The sequence below is a fragment of the Salmo trutta genome, chromosome 2 (assembly GCF_901001165.1).
Source record: "Salmo trutta chromosome 2, fSalTru1.1, whole genome shotgun sequence".
Classification (NCBI taxonomy): Eukaryota; Metazoa; Chordata; class Actinopteri; order Salmoniformes; family Salmonidae; genus Salmo; species Salmo trutta.
In genome coordinates this window covers 43,224,717-43,244,991 of record NC_042958.1, presented here as the reverse complement: position 1 = coordinate 43,244,991, position 20,275 = coordinate 43,224,717, and the positions used below count along the sequence as shown (strand labels likewise).

Below are 20,275 nucleotides of genomic sequence, written 5' to 3'. Positions count from 1 at the left end.
CTCATGCCTTATTGATTAAACATTAGTCTGTCTGTCTCAACTCGGGATTTTGATGAATGTGTCTTAGTGGCATCCAGGGATACATAGGTAGGTCAGAGAGGCTTCCATGGCTTGGCATGGAGGACCAGTTCAGCAGGCCTGTCCCTGGTACAACAGCTGCCACTCTAGTTTGGTGACCAGACCTAGTTCGGTGCTGATGGGTACTGTGGTCAGACCTGTCTAGTTTGGTGCTGCTGGGTACGGTAGTCAGACCTGTCTAGTTTGGTGCTGCTGGGTACTGTAGTCAGACCTGTCTAGTTTGGTGCTGCTGGGTACTGTAGTCAGACCTGTCTTGCCTGGTGTTGCTGGGTACTGTGGTCAGACCTGTCTAGTTTGGTGCTGGTGGGTACTGTAGTCAGACCTGTCTAGTTTGGTGCTGGTGGGTACTGTAGTCAGACCTGTCTAGCCTGGTGCTGCTGGGTACTGTGGTCAGACCTGTCTAGTTTGGTGCTGGTAGGTACTGTAGTCAGACCTGTCTAGCCTGGTGCTGCTGGGTACTGTGGTCAGACCTGTCTAGCCTGGTGCTGCTGGGTACTGTAGTCAGACCTGTCTAGCCTGGTGCTGCTGGGTTCTGTAGTCAGACCTGTCTAGCCTGGTGCTGCTGGGTACTGTAGTCAGACCTGTCTAGCCTGGTGCTGCTGGGTACTGTAGTCAGACCTGTCTAGCCTGGTGCTGCTGGGTTCTGTAGTCAGACCTGTCTAGCCTGGTGCTGCTGGGTTCTGTAGTCAGACCTGTCTAGCCTGGTGCTGCTGGGTTCTGTAGTCAGACCTGTCTAGCCTGGTGCTGCTGGGTTCTGTAGTCAGACCTGTCTAGCCTGGTGCTGCTGGGTACTGTAGTCAGACCTGTCTAGCCTGGTGCTGCTGGGTACTGTTGTCAGACCTGTCTAGCCTGGTAGCTGATGAATGTGTCTCAGTAGCAGCCAGGACTACACAGCTACAGAGTCACAGTTGGTCTGTCCCTGATATACCAGCAGCTGTCATACTGGCTCTGCCTTGGCGAGGCCTAGCCTGGTGATATAGCCAGTCCCTGTGGACAGAAACCTAGCCTGGTGATATAGCCAGTCCCTGTGGACAGAAACCTAGCCTGGTGATATAGCCAGTCCCTGTGGACAGAGACCTAGCCTGGTGATATAGCCAGTCCCTGTGGACAGAGACCTAGCCTGGTGATATAGCCAGTCCCTGTGGACAGAGACCTAGCCTGGTAATATAGCCAGTCCCTGTGGACAGAGACCTAGCCTGGTGATATAGCCAGTCCCTGTGGACAGAAACCTAGCCTGGTGATATAGCCAGTCCCTGTGGACAGAAACCTAGCCTGGTGATATAGCCAGTCCCTGTGGACAGAGACCTAGCCTGGTGATATAGCCAGTCCCTGTGGACAGAGACCTAGCCTGGTGATATAGCCAGTCCCTGTGGACAGAGACCTAGCCTGGTGATATAGCCAGTCCCTGTGGACAGAGACCTAGCCTGGTAATATAGCCAGTCCCTGTGGACAGAAACCTAGCCTGGTGATATAGCCAGTCCCTGTGGACAGAAACCTAGCCTGGTGATATAGCCAGTCCCTGTGGACAGAAACCTAGCCTGGTGATATAGCCAGTCCCTGTGGACAGAGACCTAGCCTGGTAATATAGCCAGTCCCTGTGGACAGAAACCTAGCCTGGTGATATAGCCAGTCCCTGTGGACAGAGACCTAGTCTGGTAATATAGCCAGTCCCTGTGGACAGAGACCTAGCCTGGTAATATAGCCATTCCCAGTAGAACACCATGCTTGAGGCCTCCGTACAACCATCCAGTCCCTGCAGGGGAAGCCATGGCCGTCTATGCCTGCCTCCTAGGGCTACTCAACCACTTGAGATGTACAAACCACCCCGATGACCTCGTCCTTGTCACTAATACCCCCAAACCGCCTCCTCCCATCCAGTCCAATCAGAGACAGCTGTACTGCTACGCTTCCCACGGTAACCCCTGGCCATTCCGTGTTAGCTGGGCTGGTGCCACACACCATCGCTCCAAAAGCAATGCATTTATTAATTAAATAAATTAGCTGGGTTTGTGTGCCAGCAGAGCAGAGCATGGCAGAGCATGGGGGTAATCAGGCCCTGGAGTGGTCCCCTGCCCTCCTCCGCCAATCACGCCTTTGACAGTGTGTCTGCGTGTGTGTGTGCCCAGACAGCGCTTAGCCTTCCTGTGCCCCTGGCTACTGTTATGTTTAATTAAGATGTGAATTAATTGGGTTACGGGGGTTATTACTGTAAGGGGGTTATTACTATACTGTACGGGGGTTATTACTATACTGTACGGAGGTTTATTACTGTATGGGAGGTTATTACTGCACAGGAGGTTATTACCGACCGGGGGTTATTACTATACCGGGGTTATTACTACACCGTTCGGGGGGTTATTACTGTACCGTACGGGGGCTATTACTGTACTGTACGGGGGCTATTACTGTACCGTACGGGGGGTTATTACTATACCGTACGGGGGTTATTACTATACTGAACGGGGGTTATTACTGTACTGAACGGGGGTTATTACTGTACTGAACGGGGGTTATTACTATACTGAACGGGGGTTATTACTATACTGCACGGGGGGTTATTACTATACTGCACGGGGGGTTATTATTATACTGTACGGGGGTTATTACTATACGGGGTTATTACTATACTGGGGATATTACTGTACTGTACGGCGGTTATTACTGTACGGGGGTTATTACTGTACCGTACGGAGGGTTATTACTGTACCGAACGGGGGGTTATTACTATACCGTACGGGGGATATTACTATACCGTACGGGGGATATTACTATAACGTACGTGGGTTAGTACTACACCGCACGGGGGTTATTACTATACCATACGGGGGTTATTACTATACCGTAGGGGGGTTATTACTATACCGTACGGGGATTATTACTATACCGTACGGGGGTTATTACTATACTGTACGTGGGTTATTACTACAGCGCACGGGGGTTATTACTATACCGTACGGGGATATTACTATAATGTACATGGGTTATTACTACACCGTATGGGGAGTTATTACTATACCGTATCGAGGGTTATTACTATACCGTACGGGGGTTATTACTGTACTGCACAGGGGGGTTATTACTATACCGTACGGGGGTTAATACTGTACCATATGGGGGTTAATACTATACCGTACGGGAGGTTATTACTATACGAGGGTTATTACTATACTGTACGGGGGGTTACTACTATACTGTACGGGGGGTTACTACTATACTGTACGGGGGGTTACTACTGTACGGGGGTTATTACTGTACGGGGGTTATTACTGTACAGGGGTTGTTACTGTACCGTACGGGGGCTATTACTGTACCGTACGGGGGTTATTACTATACCGTACGGGGGTTATTACTATAGCGCACGGGGGTTATTACTGTACGGGGGTTATTACTGCACTGTACGGGGGTTAGTACTATACCGTACGGGGGTTAATACTATACCGTACGGGAGTTATTACTATACCATACAGGGGTATTACTATACTGTACGGGGGTTATTACTATACGGGGGTTACTAATATACTGTACGGGGGGTTATTACTATACTATACGGGGGGTTATTACTATACTGTACGGGGGGTTATTACTATACTGTACGGGGGTTATTACTGTATGGGGGTTATTACTGTACTGTATGGGGGTCATTACTGTACTGTATGGGGTCATTATTGTACTGTACAGGGGTTACTGTACGGGGATTACTGTACAGGGGTTATTACTATACTGTATGGGGGTTATCACTATACTGTACGGGGGCTATTACTATACTGTACGGGGGCTTCTACTATACCGTACGGGGGTTATTACAATACCGTACGGGGGTTATTACTATACCATACGGTGGTTATTACTATACCATACGGGGGTTATTACTCTACCATACAGGGGATATTACTATAACGTACGTGGGTTATTACTACACCGTATGGCGAGTTATTACTATACCGTATCGGGGGTTATTACTATACCGTACTGGGGTTATTACTATACCATACCGGGGGTTATTACTATCCTGTACGGGGGTTATTACTGTATGGGGATTATTACTATACTGCACGGGGGTTATTACTAAACTGTACGGGTTTATTACTATACGGGGGGTTATTACTGTACGGGGCTATTACTGTACCGTACAGGGGTTATTACTATACCGTACGGGGGTTATTACTGTACTGCACGGGGATATTACTGTACTGTACGGGGATATTACTGTACGGGGTTATTACTATACCGTACGGGGGTTATTACTGTACTGCACGGGGGATATTACTGTACGGGGGATATTACTGTACTGTACGGGGGTTATTACAGTACGGGGTTATTACTATACTGTACAGGGGTTATTACTATACTGTACAGGGGTTATTACTATACCGTACGGGGGTTATTACTATACCGTACGGGGGTTATTACTATACCGTACGGGGGTATTACTATACTGTACGGGGGTTATTACTATACTGTACGGGGGTTATTACTATACTGTACGGGGGTTATTACTGTACAGGGGTTATTACTGTACTGCCTACATAGTCTACTACTGTAGACCAGGGTCTATAGGGTAGTGGACTACTGTAGACCAGGGTAGTGGACTACTGTAGACCAGGGTCTATAGATGTTGAGTTTAGTTGCCAGTTTTATAATGTGGATGGAATTGTATTTACATTTAAAACATTACAACATGAATTCAGTCATTCTGATCAGGCCATGTATAAAGTAAAGTTCATCTGGTTCAAACTAAATCACACAGAGCTCTCAGTGTAGCCTGTTAACCCTGCTGAAAGGACCACCAGTCAGGTGTTGACCCTGCTGAAAGGACCACCAGTCAGGTGTTAACCCTGCTGAAAGGACCACCAGTCAGGTGTTAACCCTGCTGAAAGGACCACCAGTCAGGTGTTAACCCTGCTGAAAGGACCACCAGTCAGGTGTTAACCCTGCTGAAAGGACCACCAGTCAGGTGTTGACCCTGCTGAAAGGACCACCAGTCAGGTATTAACCCTGCTGAAAGGACCACCAGTCAGGTGTTGACCCTAGGATAGATGGAGTACAACTACCAGACACACATCAGCAGAACAGACTGACTAGAGGGAAGCCTGTTGGCCAGTGGAGACTAGAGGGTAGCCTGTTGGCAGTAGAGACTAGAGGGTAGCCAGATGGCCAGTGGAGACTAGAGGGTAGCCTGTTGGCCAGATAGCCAGTGGAGACTAGAGGGTAGCCTGTTGGCCAGACAGCCAGTAGAGACTAGAGAGTAGCCTGTTGGCCAGTGGAGACTAGAGGGTAGCCAGATGGCCAGTGGAGACTAGAGGGTAGCCTGTTGGCCAGTGGAGACTAGAGGGTAGCCAGATGGCCAGTGGAGACTAGAGGGTAGGCTGTTGGCCAGATAGCCAGTGGAGACTAGAGGGTAGCCTGTTGGCCAGACAGCCAGTGGAGACTAGAGGGTAGCCTGTTGGCCAGATAGCCAGTGGAGACTAGAGGGTAGCCTGTTGGCCAGATAGCAGTGGAGAGAAAAGATAAGACACACCATATAAAACACACGTCACAGCACAGGGGTAACCCAACCAATAATACAGTGAGGGAAAAAAGTATTTGATCCCCTGCTGATTTTGTACATTTGCCCACTGACAAATAAATGATCAGTCTATACTTTTAATGGTTTAAGACACTATTTAATAGATAGCTAGTAGAGACTAGAGTGTAGCCTGTTGGCCAGTGGAGACTAAAGGGTAGGCTGTTGGCCAGTGGAGACTAGAGGGTAGGCTGTTGGCCAGTGGAGACTAGAGGGTAGGCTGTTGGCCAGTGGAGACTAGAGGGTAGGCTGTTGGCCAGTGGAGACTAGAGTGTAGGCTGTTGGCCAGTGGAGACTAGAGGGTAGGCTGTTGGCCAGTGGAGACTAGAGTGTAGCCTGTTGGCCAGTAGAGACTAGAGTGTAGCCTGTTGGCCAGTGGAGACTAGAGTGTAGCCTGTTGGCCAGTGGAGACTAGAGGGTAGGCTGTTGGCCAGTGGAGACTAGAGGGTAGCCTGTTGGCCAGTGGAGACTAGAGTGAGCCTGTTGGCCAGTGGAGACTAGAGGGTAGCCTGTTGACCAGTGGAGACTAGCGGGTCGCCAGATAGCCAGTGGAGACTAGAGGGTAGCCTGTTGGCCAGATAGCCAGTGGAGACTAGAGAGTAGCCTGTTGGCAGTGGAGACTAGAGGGTAGCCTGTTGGCCAGTGGAGACTAGAGGGTAGCCTGTTGGCCAGTGGAGACTAGAGGGTAGCCTGTTGGCAGTAGAGACTAGAGAGTAGCCTGTTGGCCAGATGGCCAGTGGAGACTAGAGGGTGGCCTGTTGCCCAGTGGAGACTAGAGAGTAGCCTGTTGTCTAGATGGCCAGTAGAGAGAGAAGATAAGACACACCCTTTAATATATAGCCAGTGGAGACTAGACAGTAGCCTGTTGGCCAGTGGAGACTAGAGGATGGCCTGTTGGCCAGTGGAGACTAGAGGGTAGCCTGTTGGCCAGTGGAGACTAGAGTGAGCCTGTTGGCCAGTGGAGACTAGAGGGTAGCCTGTTGACCAGTGGAGACTAGCGGGTCGCCAGATAGCCAGTGGAGACTAGAGGGTAGCCTGTTGGCCAGATAGCCAGTGGAGACTAGAGAGTAGCCTGTTGGCAGTGGAGACTAGAGGGTAGCCTGTTGGCCAGTGGAGACTAGAGGGTAGCCTGTTGGCCAGTGGAGACTAGAGGGTAGCCTGTTGGCAGTAGAGACTAGAGAGTAGCCTGTTGGCCAGATGGCCAGTGGAGACTAGAGGGTGGCCTGTTGGCCAGTGGAGACTAGAGAGTAGCCTGTTGTCTAGATGGCCAGTAGAGAGAGAAGATAAGACACACCCTTTAATATATAGCCAGTGGAGACTAGACAGTAGCCTGTTGGCCAGTGGAGACTAGAGGGTAGCCTGTTGGCCAGTGGAGATTATAGGGTAGCCTGTTGGCCAGATAGCCAGTGGAGACTAGAGAGTAGCCTGTGGGCAGTAGAGACTAGAGAGTAGCCTGTTGGCAGTAGAGACTAGAGGGTAGCCTGTTGGCCAGTGGAGACTAGAGGGTAGCCTGTTGGCAGTAAAGACTAGAGAGTAGCCTGTTGGCAGTAGAGACTAGAGGGTAGCCAGATAGCCAGTGGAGACTAGAGGGTAGCCTGTTGGCCAGATAGCCAGTGGAGACTAGAGGGTAGGCTGTTGGCCAGTGGAGACTAGAGGGTAGAATCTTGGCCAGTGGAGACTAGAGGGTAGCCTGTTGGCCAGATAGCCAGTGGAGAGAAAAGATAAGACACACCATATAAAACACACGTCACAGCACAGGGGTAACCCAACCAATAATACAGTGAGGGTGTCACGGTTGTCGTCTTCGTCTTCCGACGATAGTGCGAAATCGTCATCAGAAAAGGTAGACCAATATGCAGCAGGTACGTGAATGCTCATCTTGACTTTTATTTACTATAAGAATGAACATACAAAATAACAAAATACGAAGACGAACAAATAACAGTCTGTCAAAGCATAGGGCTTTACACAGAACAATCACCCACAAATCACAAACACAAACACACCCTGATATATGAGACTCTCAATCAAAGGCAGATAGACAACACCTGCCTTCAACTGAGAGTCCCAATCCCAATTAACCAACATAGAAACACACTCACCAGACTAGACATAGAAATACATAAACAGACTATAAACCAAAACCCCGGAAATACTAAATCAAACACCCTTAATCAAATACACCACCCTGAACCACATAAAACAAATACCCTCTGTCACGCCCTGACCAAACTACAAACAATTAACCTTATATACTGGCCAGGACGTGACAGTACCCCCCCCTTAAAAGGTGCTACCCCGGAAGCACCTTAACACAAAAAAATAAATAAATACCCCCAAACAATACCCAAAAGAAAAATTCCCCCTTACTAAAGGGAGGGAAGGGAGGGTGGCTGCCGTCAACGACGGCACTGTGCTACACCCCCCCTCCCCAACCCACCTATATTGGAGGCGGCTCAGGTTCTGGCCGTTCCAGGCAGTCTGGGCAGTCTGGCAGTTCGGGACAGTCAGGGCAGTCTGGCAGTTCGGGACAGTCTGGTAGCTCGGGGCAGTCTGGGCAGTCTGGCAGCTCGGGGCAGTCTGGGCAGTCTGGCAGCTCGGGGCAGTCTGGCAGCTCGGGACAGTATGGCCACTCGGGACGTTCAGCGCAGTCTGGCCACTCCGGCAGTTCAGCGCAGTCTGGCCACTCCGGCAGTTCAGCGCAGTCTGGCCACTCCGGCAGTTCAGCGCAGTCTGGCCACTCCGGCAGTTCAGCGCAGTCTGGCCACTCCGGCAGTTCAGCGCAGTCTGGCCACTCCGGCGACTGTTGACTGACGGGCAGCTCCGACGACTGTTGACTGGCGGGCAGCTCCGACGACTGTTGACTGGCGGGCAGCTCCGACGACTGTTGACTGGCGGGCAGCTCCGACGACTGTTGACTGGCGGGCAGCTCCGACGACTGTTGACTGGCGAGGCTGGGTTTACGCACTTGCCGTTTAGTGCGGGGAGCGGGAACAGGACGAGTCGGACTGGGTGGACGCACTTCCGGGTCCGCACGAGAGACAGGAGCTGGAAACCCAGGGCTATGGAGGCGCACAGCCGGTCTAGATCTTACCTCCTGCACAACCCGCCTTGGCTCGATGGAACTAGTAGCCCTGCACGAGCGGAGTGCTCGTACAGGGCAGACTGGGCTGTGCAGGGGCTTGATGGTAGCCGTGCGTAGAGCGGGAGTTGGGTAGCCTGGTCCTCGGAGGCGTACCGGCGACCAGATGCGCTGCGCAGGCATCCTCCTACCAGGCTGGATGCCCGCTCTAGCACGGCACCTGCGAGGGGCTGGAATAACTCGCACCGGACTGTGCGTGCGTATGGGTGAGATATTGCGCTTCTCAGCGGAACATGGCGCTCCCCACCTCATACGCTCCTCCATATAACCACGGGTAGCTGGCTTCCGGCTCTTCCCTCGCCTAGCCAAACTACCCGTGTGCCCCCCCAAAAAAATGTCTTGGGGGTGCCTCTCGTGCTTCTCCCTCAGCGCGTCTCTGGCCTCGTACCACCGCCTCTCTGCCTTGGCTGCTTCTATTTCCCACTGCGGGCGGCGATACTCCCCAGCCTGATGCCAAGGTCCGGCCCCGTCCAGAACTTCCTCCCAAGTCCACTTCTCCCGCCAGTCCAACTCGTAATTCCTCCGCTCCTTCCTCTGCTGCTTGGTCCTTTGGTGGTGGGTGATTCTGTCACGGTTGTCGTCTTCGTCTTCCGACGATAGTGCGAAATCGTCATCAGAAAAGGTAGACCAATATGCAGCAGGTACGTGAATGCTCATCTTGACTTTTATTTACTATAAGAATGAACATACAAAATAACAAAATACGAAGACGAACAAATAACAGTCTGTCAAAGCATAGGGCTTTACACAGAACAATCACCCACAAATCACAAACACAAACACACCCTGAAATATGAGACTCTCAATCATAGGCAGATAGACAACACCTGCCTTCAACTGAGAGTCCCAATCCCAATTAACCAACATAGAAACACACTCACCAGACTAGACATAGAAATACATAAACAGACTATAAACCAAAACCCCGGAAATACTAAATCAAACACCCTTAATCAAATACACCACCCTGAACCACATAAAACAAATACCCTCTGTCACGCCCTGACCAAACTACAAACAATTAACCTTATATACTGGCCAGGACGTGACAGAGGGAAAAAAGTATTTGATCCCCTGCTGATTTTGTACATTTGCCCACTGACAAAGAAATGACCAGTCTATAATTTTAATGGTAGGTTTATTTGAACAGTGAGAGACAGAATAACAACCAAAAAAATCCAGAAAAACGCGTCAAACGCGTCAAAACATGTCAAAAATGTTATAAATTGATTTGCATTTTAATGAGGGAAATAAGTATTTGACCCCTCTGCAAAACATGACTTAGTACTTGGCAAAACCTTTGTTGGCAATCACAGAGGTCAGATGTTTCTTGTAGTTGGCCACCAGGTTTGCACACATCTCAGGAGTGATTTTGTCCCACTCCTCTTTGCAGATCTTCTCCAAGTCATTAAGGTTTCAAGGCTGACGTTTGGCAACTCGAACCTTCAGCTCCCTCCACAGATTTTCTATGGAATTAAGGTCTGTAGACTGGCAAGGCCACTCCTGGACCTTAATGTGCTTCTTCTTCTTGAGCCACTCCATTGTTGCCTTGGCCGTGTGTTTTGGGTCATTGTCATGCTGGAATACCCATCCACGACCCATTTTCAATGCCCTGGCTGAGGGAAGGAGGTTCTCACCCAAGATTTGACGGTACATGGCCCCGTCCATCGTCCCTTTGATGCGGTGAAGTTGTCCTGTCCTCTTAGCAGAAAAACACCCCCAAAGCATAATGTTTCCACCTCCATGTTTGACGGTGGGGATGGTGTTCTTGGGGTCATAGGCAGCATTCCTCCTCCTCCAAACACGGCGAGTTGAGTTGATGCCAAAGAGCTCTATATTGGTCTCATCTGACCACAACACTTTCACCAGTTGTCTTCTGAGTCATTCAGATGTTCATTGGCAAAATTCAGACGGGCATGTATATGTATTCTTGAGCAGGGGGACCTTGCGGGCGCTGCAGGATTTCAGTCCTTCACGGCGTAGTGTGTTACCAATTGTTTTCTTGGTGACTATGGTCCCAGCTGCCTTGAGATCATTGACAAGATCCTCCCGTGTAGTTCTGGGCTGATTCCTCACCATTCTCATGATCATTGCAACTCCACAAGGTGAGATCTTGCATGGAGCCCCAGGCCGAGGGAGATTGACAGTTCTTTTGTGTTTCTTCCATTTGCGAATAATCGCACCAACTGTTGTCACCTTCTCACCAAGCTGCTTGGCGATGGTCTTGTAGCCCATTCCAGCCTTGTGTAGGTCTACAATCTTGTCCCTGCCATCCTTGGAGAGCTCTTTGTTCTTGGCCATGGTGGAGAGTTTGGAATCTGATTGATTGATTGCTTCTGTGGACAGGTGTCTTTTATACAGGTAAAAAACTGAGATTAGGAGCACTCCCTTTAAGAGTGTGCTCCTAATCTCTGCTCGTTAGCTGTATAAAAGACACCTGGGAGCCAAAAATCTTTCTGATTGAGAGGGGGTCAAATACTTGCAAAACAATTTATAACATTTTTGACATGCGTTTTTCTGGATTTTTTTGTTGTTGTTCTGTCTCTCACTGTTTATATAAACCTACCATTAAAATTATAGACTGATCATTTCTTTGTCAGTGGACAAACGTACAAAATCAGCAGGGGACAAATACTTTTTCCCCCTCATTGTATCTCATACAATAATGGCAGAGCAATTTAACGGCAACTTCATAGAAACAATTGACAAGAAAGAACCCAGTCATCAACATCAGAGGATTTGAAATAATCTGTATTACCTCCCAGTGGAGGAGTGCAGAGGGTATGAATGGGTGTGGGGAGGGTTTGTTCATACACAAAACAAAGACCTTAAAATGTCCAAAAACTGCTTGCAGTTGCATTGTCTGTCCGTCTGAGACACCTGATGGTTTGTTGGTTTGTTTTTCAAAGCTTTGCAACAATGTTGCTATTACTCCATGCAAACAATGACAGGAGCGGACCCAAAAGATTACAACCACGACTTATCGCCGGTAACACCGCCGATCGACTTAAAAACACTTTACAACTAAGCACGCTGAAAATAAACAAGACTTCTGCAGAGTTGCACATACTGTCCAACTGCCACGCCAAACGAGAGCTCCACGCTCCACACAGAGATCAGCAAGAGCTCTTAATCTCCTCCTTCCTGACTGCTGATGCGCTCTTAAAGTTGCAGCGCACGCTGAAGGTTCCGTGCAGGATTTCGTCACACTGAACATTGTTTCAATCTGGTTTAGCCAGGCTAGATGATAAAGTGTGTGTGTGTGTGTGTGTTTAAAAGACCCACCTTGCCGACCAGTGCCGGTATGTTCATAGAGTTGGTAGCAAAGCCCATGCCGAAGATCATGGAGGACTCCACCCCCAGGAAGGTGGCTACAAGCTGCTCCAACTCCTCATGGATAGCCAGGTTACCTGGACAGAGAAATGTGAAAGAGAAACAAAATGAAAATTCACATCATGTCCTGTCGCTGTTTGCTGCTGTTTTAAGTGATCAATCTGATTGCTCTTACAGTCAGTCCGACACTAAGAAAAAAGGGTTCCAAATGGGTTCTTCAGAACGACCCCGTAAGATAACCTTTTTTTGGTCCAGGTAGAACCTTTTTGGGGTCCAGGTAGAACCCTTTTTGGGGTCCAGGTAAAACCCTGGAAACAAAAAAGGTTATTCAAAGGGTTATCATAAGGGGATAGCCAAAGAACCCCTTTAAGCTTCTGAATAATACCTTCCCCCCCCCCCTAAGAGTGTACTTCCCTCCTTACCCCTTCCCCTTGGCCCAAGTCCCTAATGTCAGAAGGGCCTGGACAGGAGGAAGCACTGTAGTAGTGAAGCTTCTAACATAATTGTTTCCACCTTGCAGATCTGCTAACATCTAAGCGTTTTGGGGAGAAGAGGTCGGGAGAGGGGACCGGCGGGTACAAGCATTATGGTGTTTACCACATGCTCTTGGACAAGGTGAGTGGCAGTTCAATAACTTGTTCATTCAAATGCAGAGGATGATCCCGTTCGATATCTATGGAATATGGTCCATGCACCATACAGGGAGCTTGACGGACTTCTCAAATAGCTCCTCAAATATATGGCTGTGTGTCTGCCACATGTTTTGGACAAACTGATTGGCAGTTCACTAATGTCCCCTTCATTTCTGCATACAATTACAGTGCCTTCATAAAAGTATTCATACCATGTGACTTATTATACACTTTTGTGTTACAGCCTGAATTCAAAATGGATGAAATCAATTTAAAAGAAATTCACCCATCTATACACATTCCCCATAATGACAAAATAAAACGTTTTTAAAAATGTTAAAACATTTGTTGCAAATAAAAAAATATGAAAATCTAAATTTACATAAGTATTCACACACAAGTCAATACATGTTAGAATTACACCTTTGGCAGCAATTACAGCTGTGAGTCTTTCTGGTGAGTCTTTTAAGAGATTTGCACAGCTGGATTCTACAAAATGTGCACTTTATTCTTTAAAAAAATTCAAGTTGGTTGTTGATCATATTAACCATTTTTCAATTCTTGCCAATCGACAGAGGGACCTTACAGATAATTGTATGTGTGAGGTACATTGCCGAGATGAGGTAGTCATTAAAAAAATCATGTTAAACACTATTATTGAAAACAGAGTGAGTCCATACAACTTATTATGTGACTTGTTAAGCAAATGTTTACTCCTGAACTTATTTAGGCTAAGTGATTGAATATGTATTGACTCTATAGACATTTCAGCTTTTCATTTCTTATTACATTTTCTATAATATCTAAAAATATAATTCCACTTTGACATTATGGTGCACTGTTTGTAGGCCAGTGACACAACATCTACATTTAAATTAGTTTTAAATTCAGGCTGTAACAACAAAATGTGGATTAAGTTAAGGGTAAGGGGTTTGAACACTTTCTGAAGGCACTCGATGTACACTACTAGTCAAAAGTTTGGACACATCTACTCATTCAAGGGTTTCTCTTTATTTTTACTTTTTTCTACATTGTAGAATAATAGTGAAGACATCAAAACTATGAAATAACACATATGGAATCATGTAGTAACCAAAAAAGGGTTCATCAAATCAAAATATATATTTGAGATTCTTCAAAGTAGCCACCCCTTTGACTTGATGACAGCTTTGCACACTCTTGGCATTCTCTCAACCAGCTTCATGAGGTAGTCACCTGGAATGCATTTCAATTAACAGGTGTGCCTTGTTAATTTGTGGACTTTCGTTCCTTCTTAATGCATTTGAGCCAATCAGTTGTGTTGTGACAAGGTAGGGGTGGAATACAGAAGATAGCCCTATTTGGTAAAAGACCAAGTCCATATTATGGCAAGAACAGCTCAAATAAGCACAGAGAAACGACAGTTCATCATTACTTTAAGACATGAAGGTCAGTCAATCCGGAAAATGTCAAGAACTTTGGAAGTTTCTTCAAGTGCAGTCGCAAAATCCATCAAGCGCTATGATGAAACTGGCTCTCATGAGAACCGCAGCAGGAAAGGAAGACCCAGAGTTACCTCTGCTGCAGAGGATAAGTTCATTAGTTAACAGCCTCAGAAATTGCAGCCCAAATAAATGCTACACAAAGTTCAAGTAAAAGACACATATCAACATCAACTGTACAGAGGAGACTGCGTGAATCAGGCTTGCATGGTCGAATTACTGCAAAGAAACCACTACTAAAGGACACCAATAAGAATAAGAGACTTGCCTGGGCCAAGAAACATGAGCAATAGGCATTTGTTTGTTTTTCAACAAGACAATGACCCAACACACCTCCAGGCTGTGTAAAGGCTATTTGATCAAGGAGGAGAGTGATGGAGTGCTGCATCAGATGACCTTGCCTCCACAAGCACCCAACCTTTTGGGGCGGTAGCGTAGCCTAGTGGTTAGAGCGTTGGACTAGCAACCGAAAGGTTGCAAGTTCGAATCCCTAAGCTGACAAGGTACAAACCTGTCATTCTTCCCCTGAACAAGGCAGTTAACCCACTGCCTAGGCTGTTATTGAAAATAAGAATTTGTTCTTAACTGACTTGCCCAATTGAGATGGTTTGGGACCACAGAGTGAAGGAAAAGCAGCCAACAGGTGCTCAGCATATGTGGGAATAACAGTATTGTGATCAACATCAACTCCATACAAGCTCCTGCACTTAACTATCACCAGGTGCTGATTCATCTATTTTGACATGATGAATTCCGCTTGAACTGCAGTGAACAGAGCATAGGAGTACATGCCAATTAATTAATAACTGAACAAAATACACACAGAGATTTTCTTTTACCAGAGCAACATACAGTTAATCTTAAAATAGCTAGGTGGGACTACATGCAAGTACATTTTGTGCTAATTCACGAAAGGTATTTTATTTTATAGGTCTTTCCCAATGATTGAACGTTTCAGACAGGAGGGGAGGATGGGGGAAGGATTGTGGTATTGAGCACCAAGTAGGGCTGGGCGATATGGCCTAAAAATCATACGTTGTTCTTATGGGCGATTCACAATGTATATCTCGATTTTTATTTTTATGTTTTCTCTAAATAAGCTATGTTGTACAATTTAAATACACTGCATTTGAGCCTCTCGAGTGGCGCAGCGGTCTAAGGGTGTCACTACAGACCCGGGTTCGATTCCGGGCTGTATCACAACTGTCCGTGATCGTGAGTCCCATACGGCCGACGCACAATTGGCCCAGCGTTGTCGGGGTTAGGGGAGGGTTTGGCCGGGGCGGGCTTTACTTGGCTCATCGCGCTCTAGCGACTCCTTGTGGCGGGACGGGCATCTGCAGGCTGACCTCGTTCACCAGGTGTTTCCTCCAATACATTGGTGAGGCTATGCTTCCGGGTTAAGCGGGCGGGTGTTAAGAAGCGCGGTTTGGCAGATCATGTTTCGGACAACGCATGACTCGACCTTCGGCTTGTCCCGCGCCCGTTGGGGAGTTGCAACGATGAGACCAGATCGAAATACACACACATTGCATTTGAAATGGTCAGCAATAATCTAATGAATAGATATCTGGTTAAATACTGGTCTATGGTGATAGGTGGGATGGGCTGATGGGTGGGATTAAAGAGCTTATGTTTGGTAAAGTATTATTGTTATGTGACTGCTTTAAATAAAAGTACCATGTGTGTAAAACGTATATATATATGTAGCAGAAAAGCTGTAAAAAAAACAAGTAAAGGTATTTGTCCTCAGAGGGTTAATAAAAATAGAAAATAAAAAATAAATAAATAAAAACTAGACAATTACACAAACGGTCAATAGTTTTAGAACACCTACTGACTCAAGGAATTTTTTTTTTATACAATTTTCTACATTGTAGAATAATAGTGAAGACATCAAAACTATGAATTAAACACATATGGAATCATGTTGTAACCAAAAAAGTGATAAACAAATCAAAATATATTTTATATTTGAGATTCTTCAAATAGCAATCCTTTGCTTTGATGACACTGCACACTCTTGGCATTCACTCAACCAGCTTCACCTGGAATGCTTTTCCAACAGTCTTGAAGGAGCTCCCACATATGCTGAGCACTTGTTGGTTGCTTTTCCTTCACTCTGCGGTGACTTTAGTTGAGGTCGGGGGATTCCCCCGAATTGAGATGGTTTGGGATGAGTCGGACAGCAGAGAGAAGAAAAAGCAGCCAACAATTGCTCAGCATATGTGGGAACTCCTTCAAGACTGTTGGAAAAGCATTGGTCAGGGAGGTGACCAACACCAAGAACTTCAGAGTTCCACTGTGGAGATGGGAGAACCTTTCAGAAGGACAACCACCTCTGCAGCACTCCACAAATCAGGCCTTTATGGTAGAGTAGCCAGACGAAAGACACTCCTCAGTAAAAGGCACATGACAACCAGCTTGGAGTTTGCCAAAAGGCATCTAAAGGACTCTCAGACCATGATAAACAAAATTCTCTGGTCTGTTGAAACCAAGATTGAACTCTTTGGCCTGAATGCCAAGCGTCACGTCTGGAAGAAACCTGTCACCATCCCTACGGTGAAGTATGGTGGTGGCAGCATCATATTGTGGGGATGGTTTTCAGTGGCAGGGACTGGGAGACTAGTCAGGATGGAGGGCAAGATGTACATAGAAAAGTACAGAGACCCTTGACAAAAACCTGCTCCAGAGCGCTCAGGACCTCAGACACTGGGCAAAGGTTCACTTTCCAACAGGACAATGACCATAAGCATACAGCCATGACAACACAGGAGTGGCTTTGGGACAAGTCTCTGAATGTTCTTGAGTGGCCTCGCCAGAGCCCGGACTTGAACGCGAACGAGCATTTCTGGAGAGACCTGAAAATAGCTGTGCAGCAACACTCCCCATCCAACCTGACAGAGCTTTAGAGGATCTGCAGAGAAGAATGGGAGAAACTCCCCAAATACAGGTGTGCTAAGCTTGTAGCATCATACCCAAGAAGACTCAAGGCTGTAATCGCTGCCAAAAGGTGCTTCAACAAAGTACTGAGTAAAGGGTCTGAAGACTTATGTAAATGTTATTTCAGTTTTTTATTTTTTAATACATCTTCAAAAATATCTAAAAACCTGTTTTCTCTTTGTCATTATGGGGTATTGTGTGTAGATTGATGAGGGGGGGAAAAGCCATTGAATCCATTTTAGAATAAGGCTGTAACGTAACAAAATATGGGAAAAGTCAAGGGGTGTGAATACTGTCTGAATGGACTGTATGGGATGATCAGATGATGATATTTTGTCCTTTCACACCGAAGTGATTATGGAGGGGGAGATTGTTCAAATATAACCCAATAGTTACTCACAGTCTCATTTGCAATGGATGTAATTTATTTATTTTTTAAATACAGACTTCATTGACTTGTGATGTGAATAAAAACTACTGAGTAGGTCAGTTTACTATTCCTGGTCAAGGTGAGTTAAAACAATCAGAAATCGAAAGATCCCCAAAATGGACACTCTCCTACATTTGCGTGCAGCAGTTATGCTACTTCTGAGTGCTCAGGCACGACGCTCCCTGAACATTAACAGGAAACCAGACCCATGCTCATTGATCACATGGAGAACTTCACAACAAAACACAATGATGGTTATGAAATAAACCAAAAACTTGTTTCTCACAAGTGTAGCAGGTTGTGAACTCAACAAACAACGTTTCCACTCCGAGAATGAGAAACGGTAAGTGAATGTAGGCCTAATTAGTAATACAATGCATTAGCAGAAATGTATGTAACCAAATGACGGGGATTAAAAGTACAATTACTACTGGTGACATATGTCATGGGGAATTGATCAAAATAAACTATCAAAGGGAAAACAATTCACACAATGAAAGCATGTGTTCTGGAGAGCAGAGAGCACGCGTTCTGGAGAGCAGAGAGCAGGCGTTCTGAAGAGCAGAGAGCAGGCGTTCTGGAGAGCAGAGAGCAGGTGTTCTGGAGAGCAGAGAGCAGGTGTTCTGGAGAGCAGAGAGCAGGTGTTCTGGAGAGCAGAGAGCGGGCGTTCTGAAGAGCAGAGAGCAGGCGTTCTGGAGAGCAGAGAGCAGGTGTTCTGGAGAGCAGAGAGCAGGTGTTCTGGAGAGCAGAGAGCCGGTGTTCTGGAGAGCAGAGAGCGGGCGTTCTGGAGAGCAGAGAGCGGGCGTTCTGGAGAGCAGAGAGCGGGCGTTCTGAAGAGCAGAGAGCGGGCGTTCTGGAGAGCAGAGAGCGGGCGTTCTAGAGAGCAGAGAGCACGCGTTCTGGAGAGCAGAGAGCACGCGTTCTGGAGAGCAGAGAGCACGCGTTCTGGAAAGCAGAGAGCAGGTGTTCTGGAGAGAGAGGTGACTATAAGCCATCTTCGCCACACACCCTTACCCTTCTTCTAGTCTGAACATTTAAAAGATACTCTTCACAAATACTTTAGATGCTTTTCACTGACAGCCGCAACTCAACAGTCAGCTAGGCCTTTTGCCGCGCACGCTGCCTACGACTTCCATCATATGCCACTTCACTCCTGCCCTACTGGTTTTTTCCTATCAACTTTCTTTCGTTGTCCAGAAGCCAAATCCACAATCTTAGTCATATTAGCAACGCATCATAGGAATCCCCTTTCCCTTTTAAACAAGGTAGAACAGCTGAATTGTTGTGAACACACCCTTCTGTTCATTCCAACCGTTTGAAAAGCAAGCCCAGCCTTTTGTTCGGCTGTTGAAATCAATTGGCCTAGCTTATCTCAGAATGAGCACGAGTTGCCAATTCCTTTATGTAAAATTGTGTTTTATACTCATTGCACATTTTATAAAAAGAAAGACTAGACAGCTAGTATAACAGTCTGGCTACAATGCTGCTAGTGGTACGTTGTATTATAAAACACAGACTAGACAGCTAGTATAACAGTCTGGTTACAATGCTGCTAGTGGTACGTTATATTATAAAACACAGACTAGACAGCTAGTATAACAGTCTGGTTACAATGCTGCTAGTGGTACGTTGTATTATAAAACACAGACTAGACAGCTAGTATAACAGTCTGGCTACAATGCTGCTAGTGGTACGTTGTATTATAAAACACAGACTAGACAGCTAGTATAACAGTCTGGTTACAATGCTGCTAGTGGTACGTTGTATTATAAAACACAGACTAGACAGCTAGTATAACAGTCTGGTTACAATGCTGCTAGTGGTACGTTGTATTATAAAACACAGACTAGACAGCTAGTATAACAGTCTGGTTACAATGCTGCTAGTGGTACGTTGTATTATAAAACACAGACTAGACAGCTAGTATAACAGTCTGGTTACAATGCTGCTAGTGGTACGTTGTATTATAAAACACAGACTAGACAGCTAGTATAACAGTCTGGTTACAATGCTGCTAGTGGTACGTTGTATTATAAAACACAGACTAGACAGCTAGTATAACAGTCTGGTTACAATGCTGCTAGTGGTACGTTGTATTATAAAACACATACTAGCTGTCTAGTCTAACAGTCTGGTTACAATGCTGCTAGTGGTACGTTGTATTATACAACACAGTCTAGACAGCTAGTATAACAGTCTGGTTACAATGCTGCTGGTGGTACGTTGTATTGTAAAACACAGACTAGACAGCTAGTATAACAGTCTGGTTACAATGCTGCTGGTGGTACGTTGTATTATAAAACACAGACTAGAAAGCTAGTATAACAGTCTGGTTACAATGCTGCTAGTGGTACGTTGTATTATAAAACACAGACTAGACAGCTAGTATAACAGTCTGGTTACAATGCTGCTAGTGGTACGTTGTATTATAAAACACAGACTAGACAGCTAGTATAACAGTCTGGTTACAATGCTGCTAGTGGTACGTTGTATTATAAAACACAGACTAGACAGCTAGTATAACAGTCTGGTTACAATGCTGCTAGTGGTACGTTGTATTATAAAACACAGACTAGACAGCTAGTATAACAGTCTGGTTACAATGCTGCTAGTGGTACGTTGTATTATAAAACACAGACTAGACAGCTAGTATAACAGTCTGGTTACAATGCT

The 20,275-nt window shown here is 46.4% G+C and overlaps 1 protein-coding gene across 1 annotated transcript in view; it reads right to left on the bottom strand.

Annotated features, from left to right (window-relative positions):
• sptlc3 (serine palmitoyltransferase, long chain base subunit 3) overlaps nucleotides 1-12,718 on the bottom strand; it is a 50,028-nt gene extending 37,310 nt beyond the window's left edge. Inside the window, exons 1-3 of the mRNA XM_029714711.1 lie at nucleotides 12,714-12,718; nucleotides 12,357-12,424; nucleotides 12,069-12,193 (exon numbers count right to left, since the gene is read on the bottom strand). Of these exons, the coding sequence (XP_029570571.1) occupies nucleotides 12,069-12,193; nucleotides 12,357-12,424; nucleotides 12,714-12,718 (198 nt within the window). The remainder of the gene's footprint in view (nucleotides 1-12,068; nucleotides 12,194-12,356; nucleotides 12,425-12,713) is intronic.
• Between the last annotated feature and the right edge of the window lie 7,557 nt (nucleotides 12,719-20,275).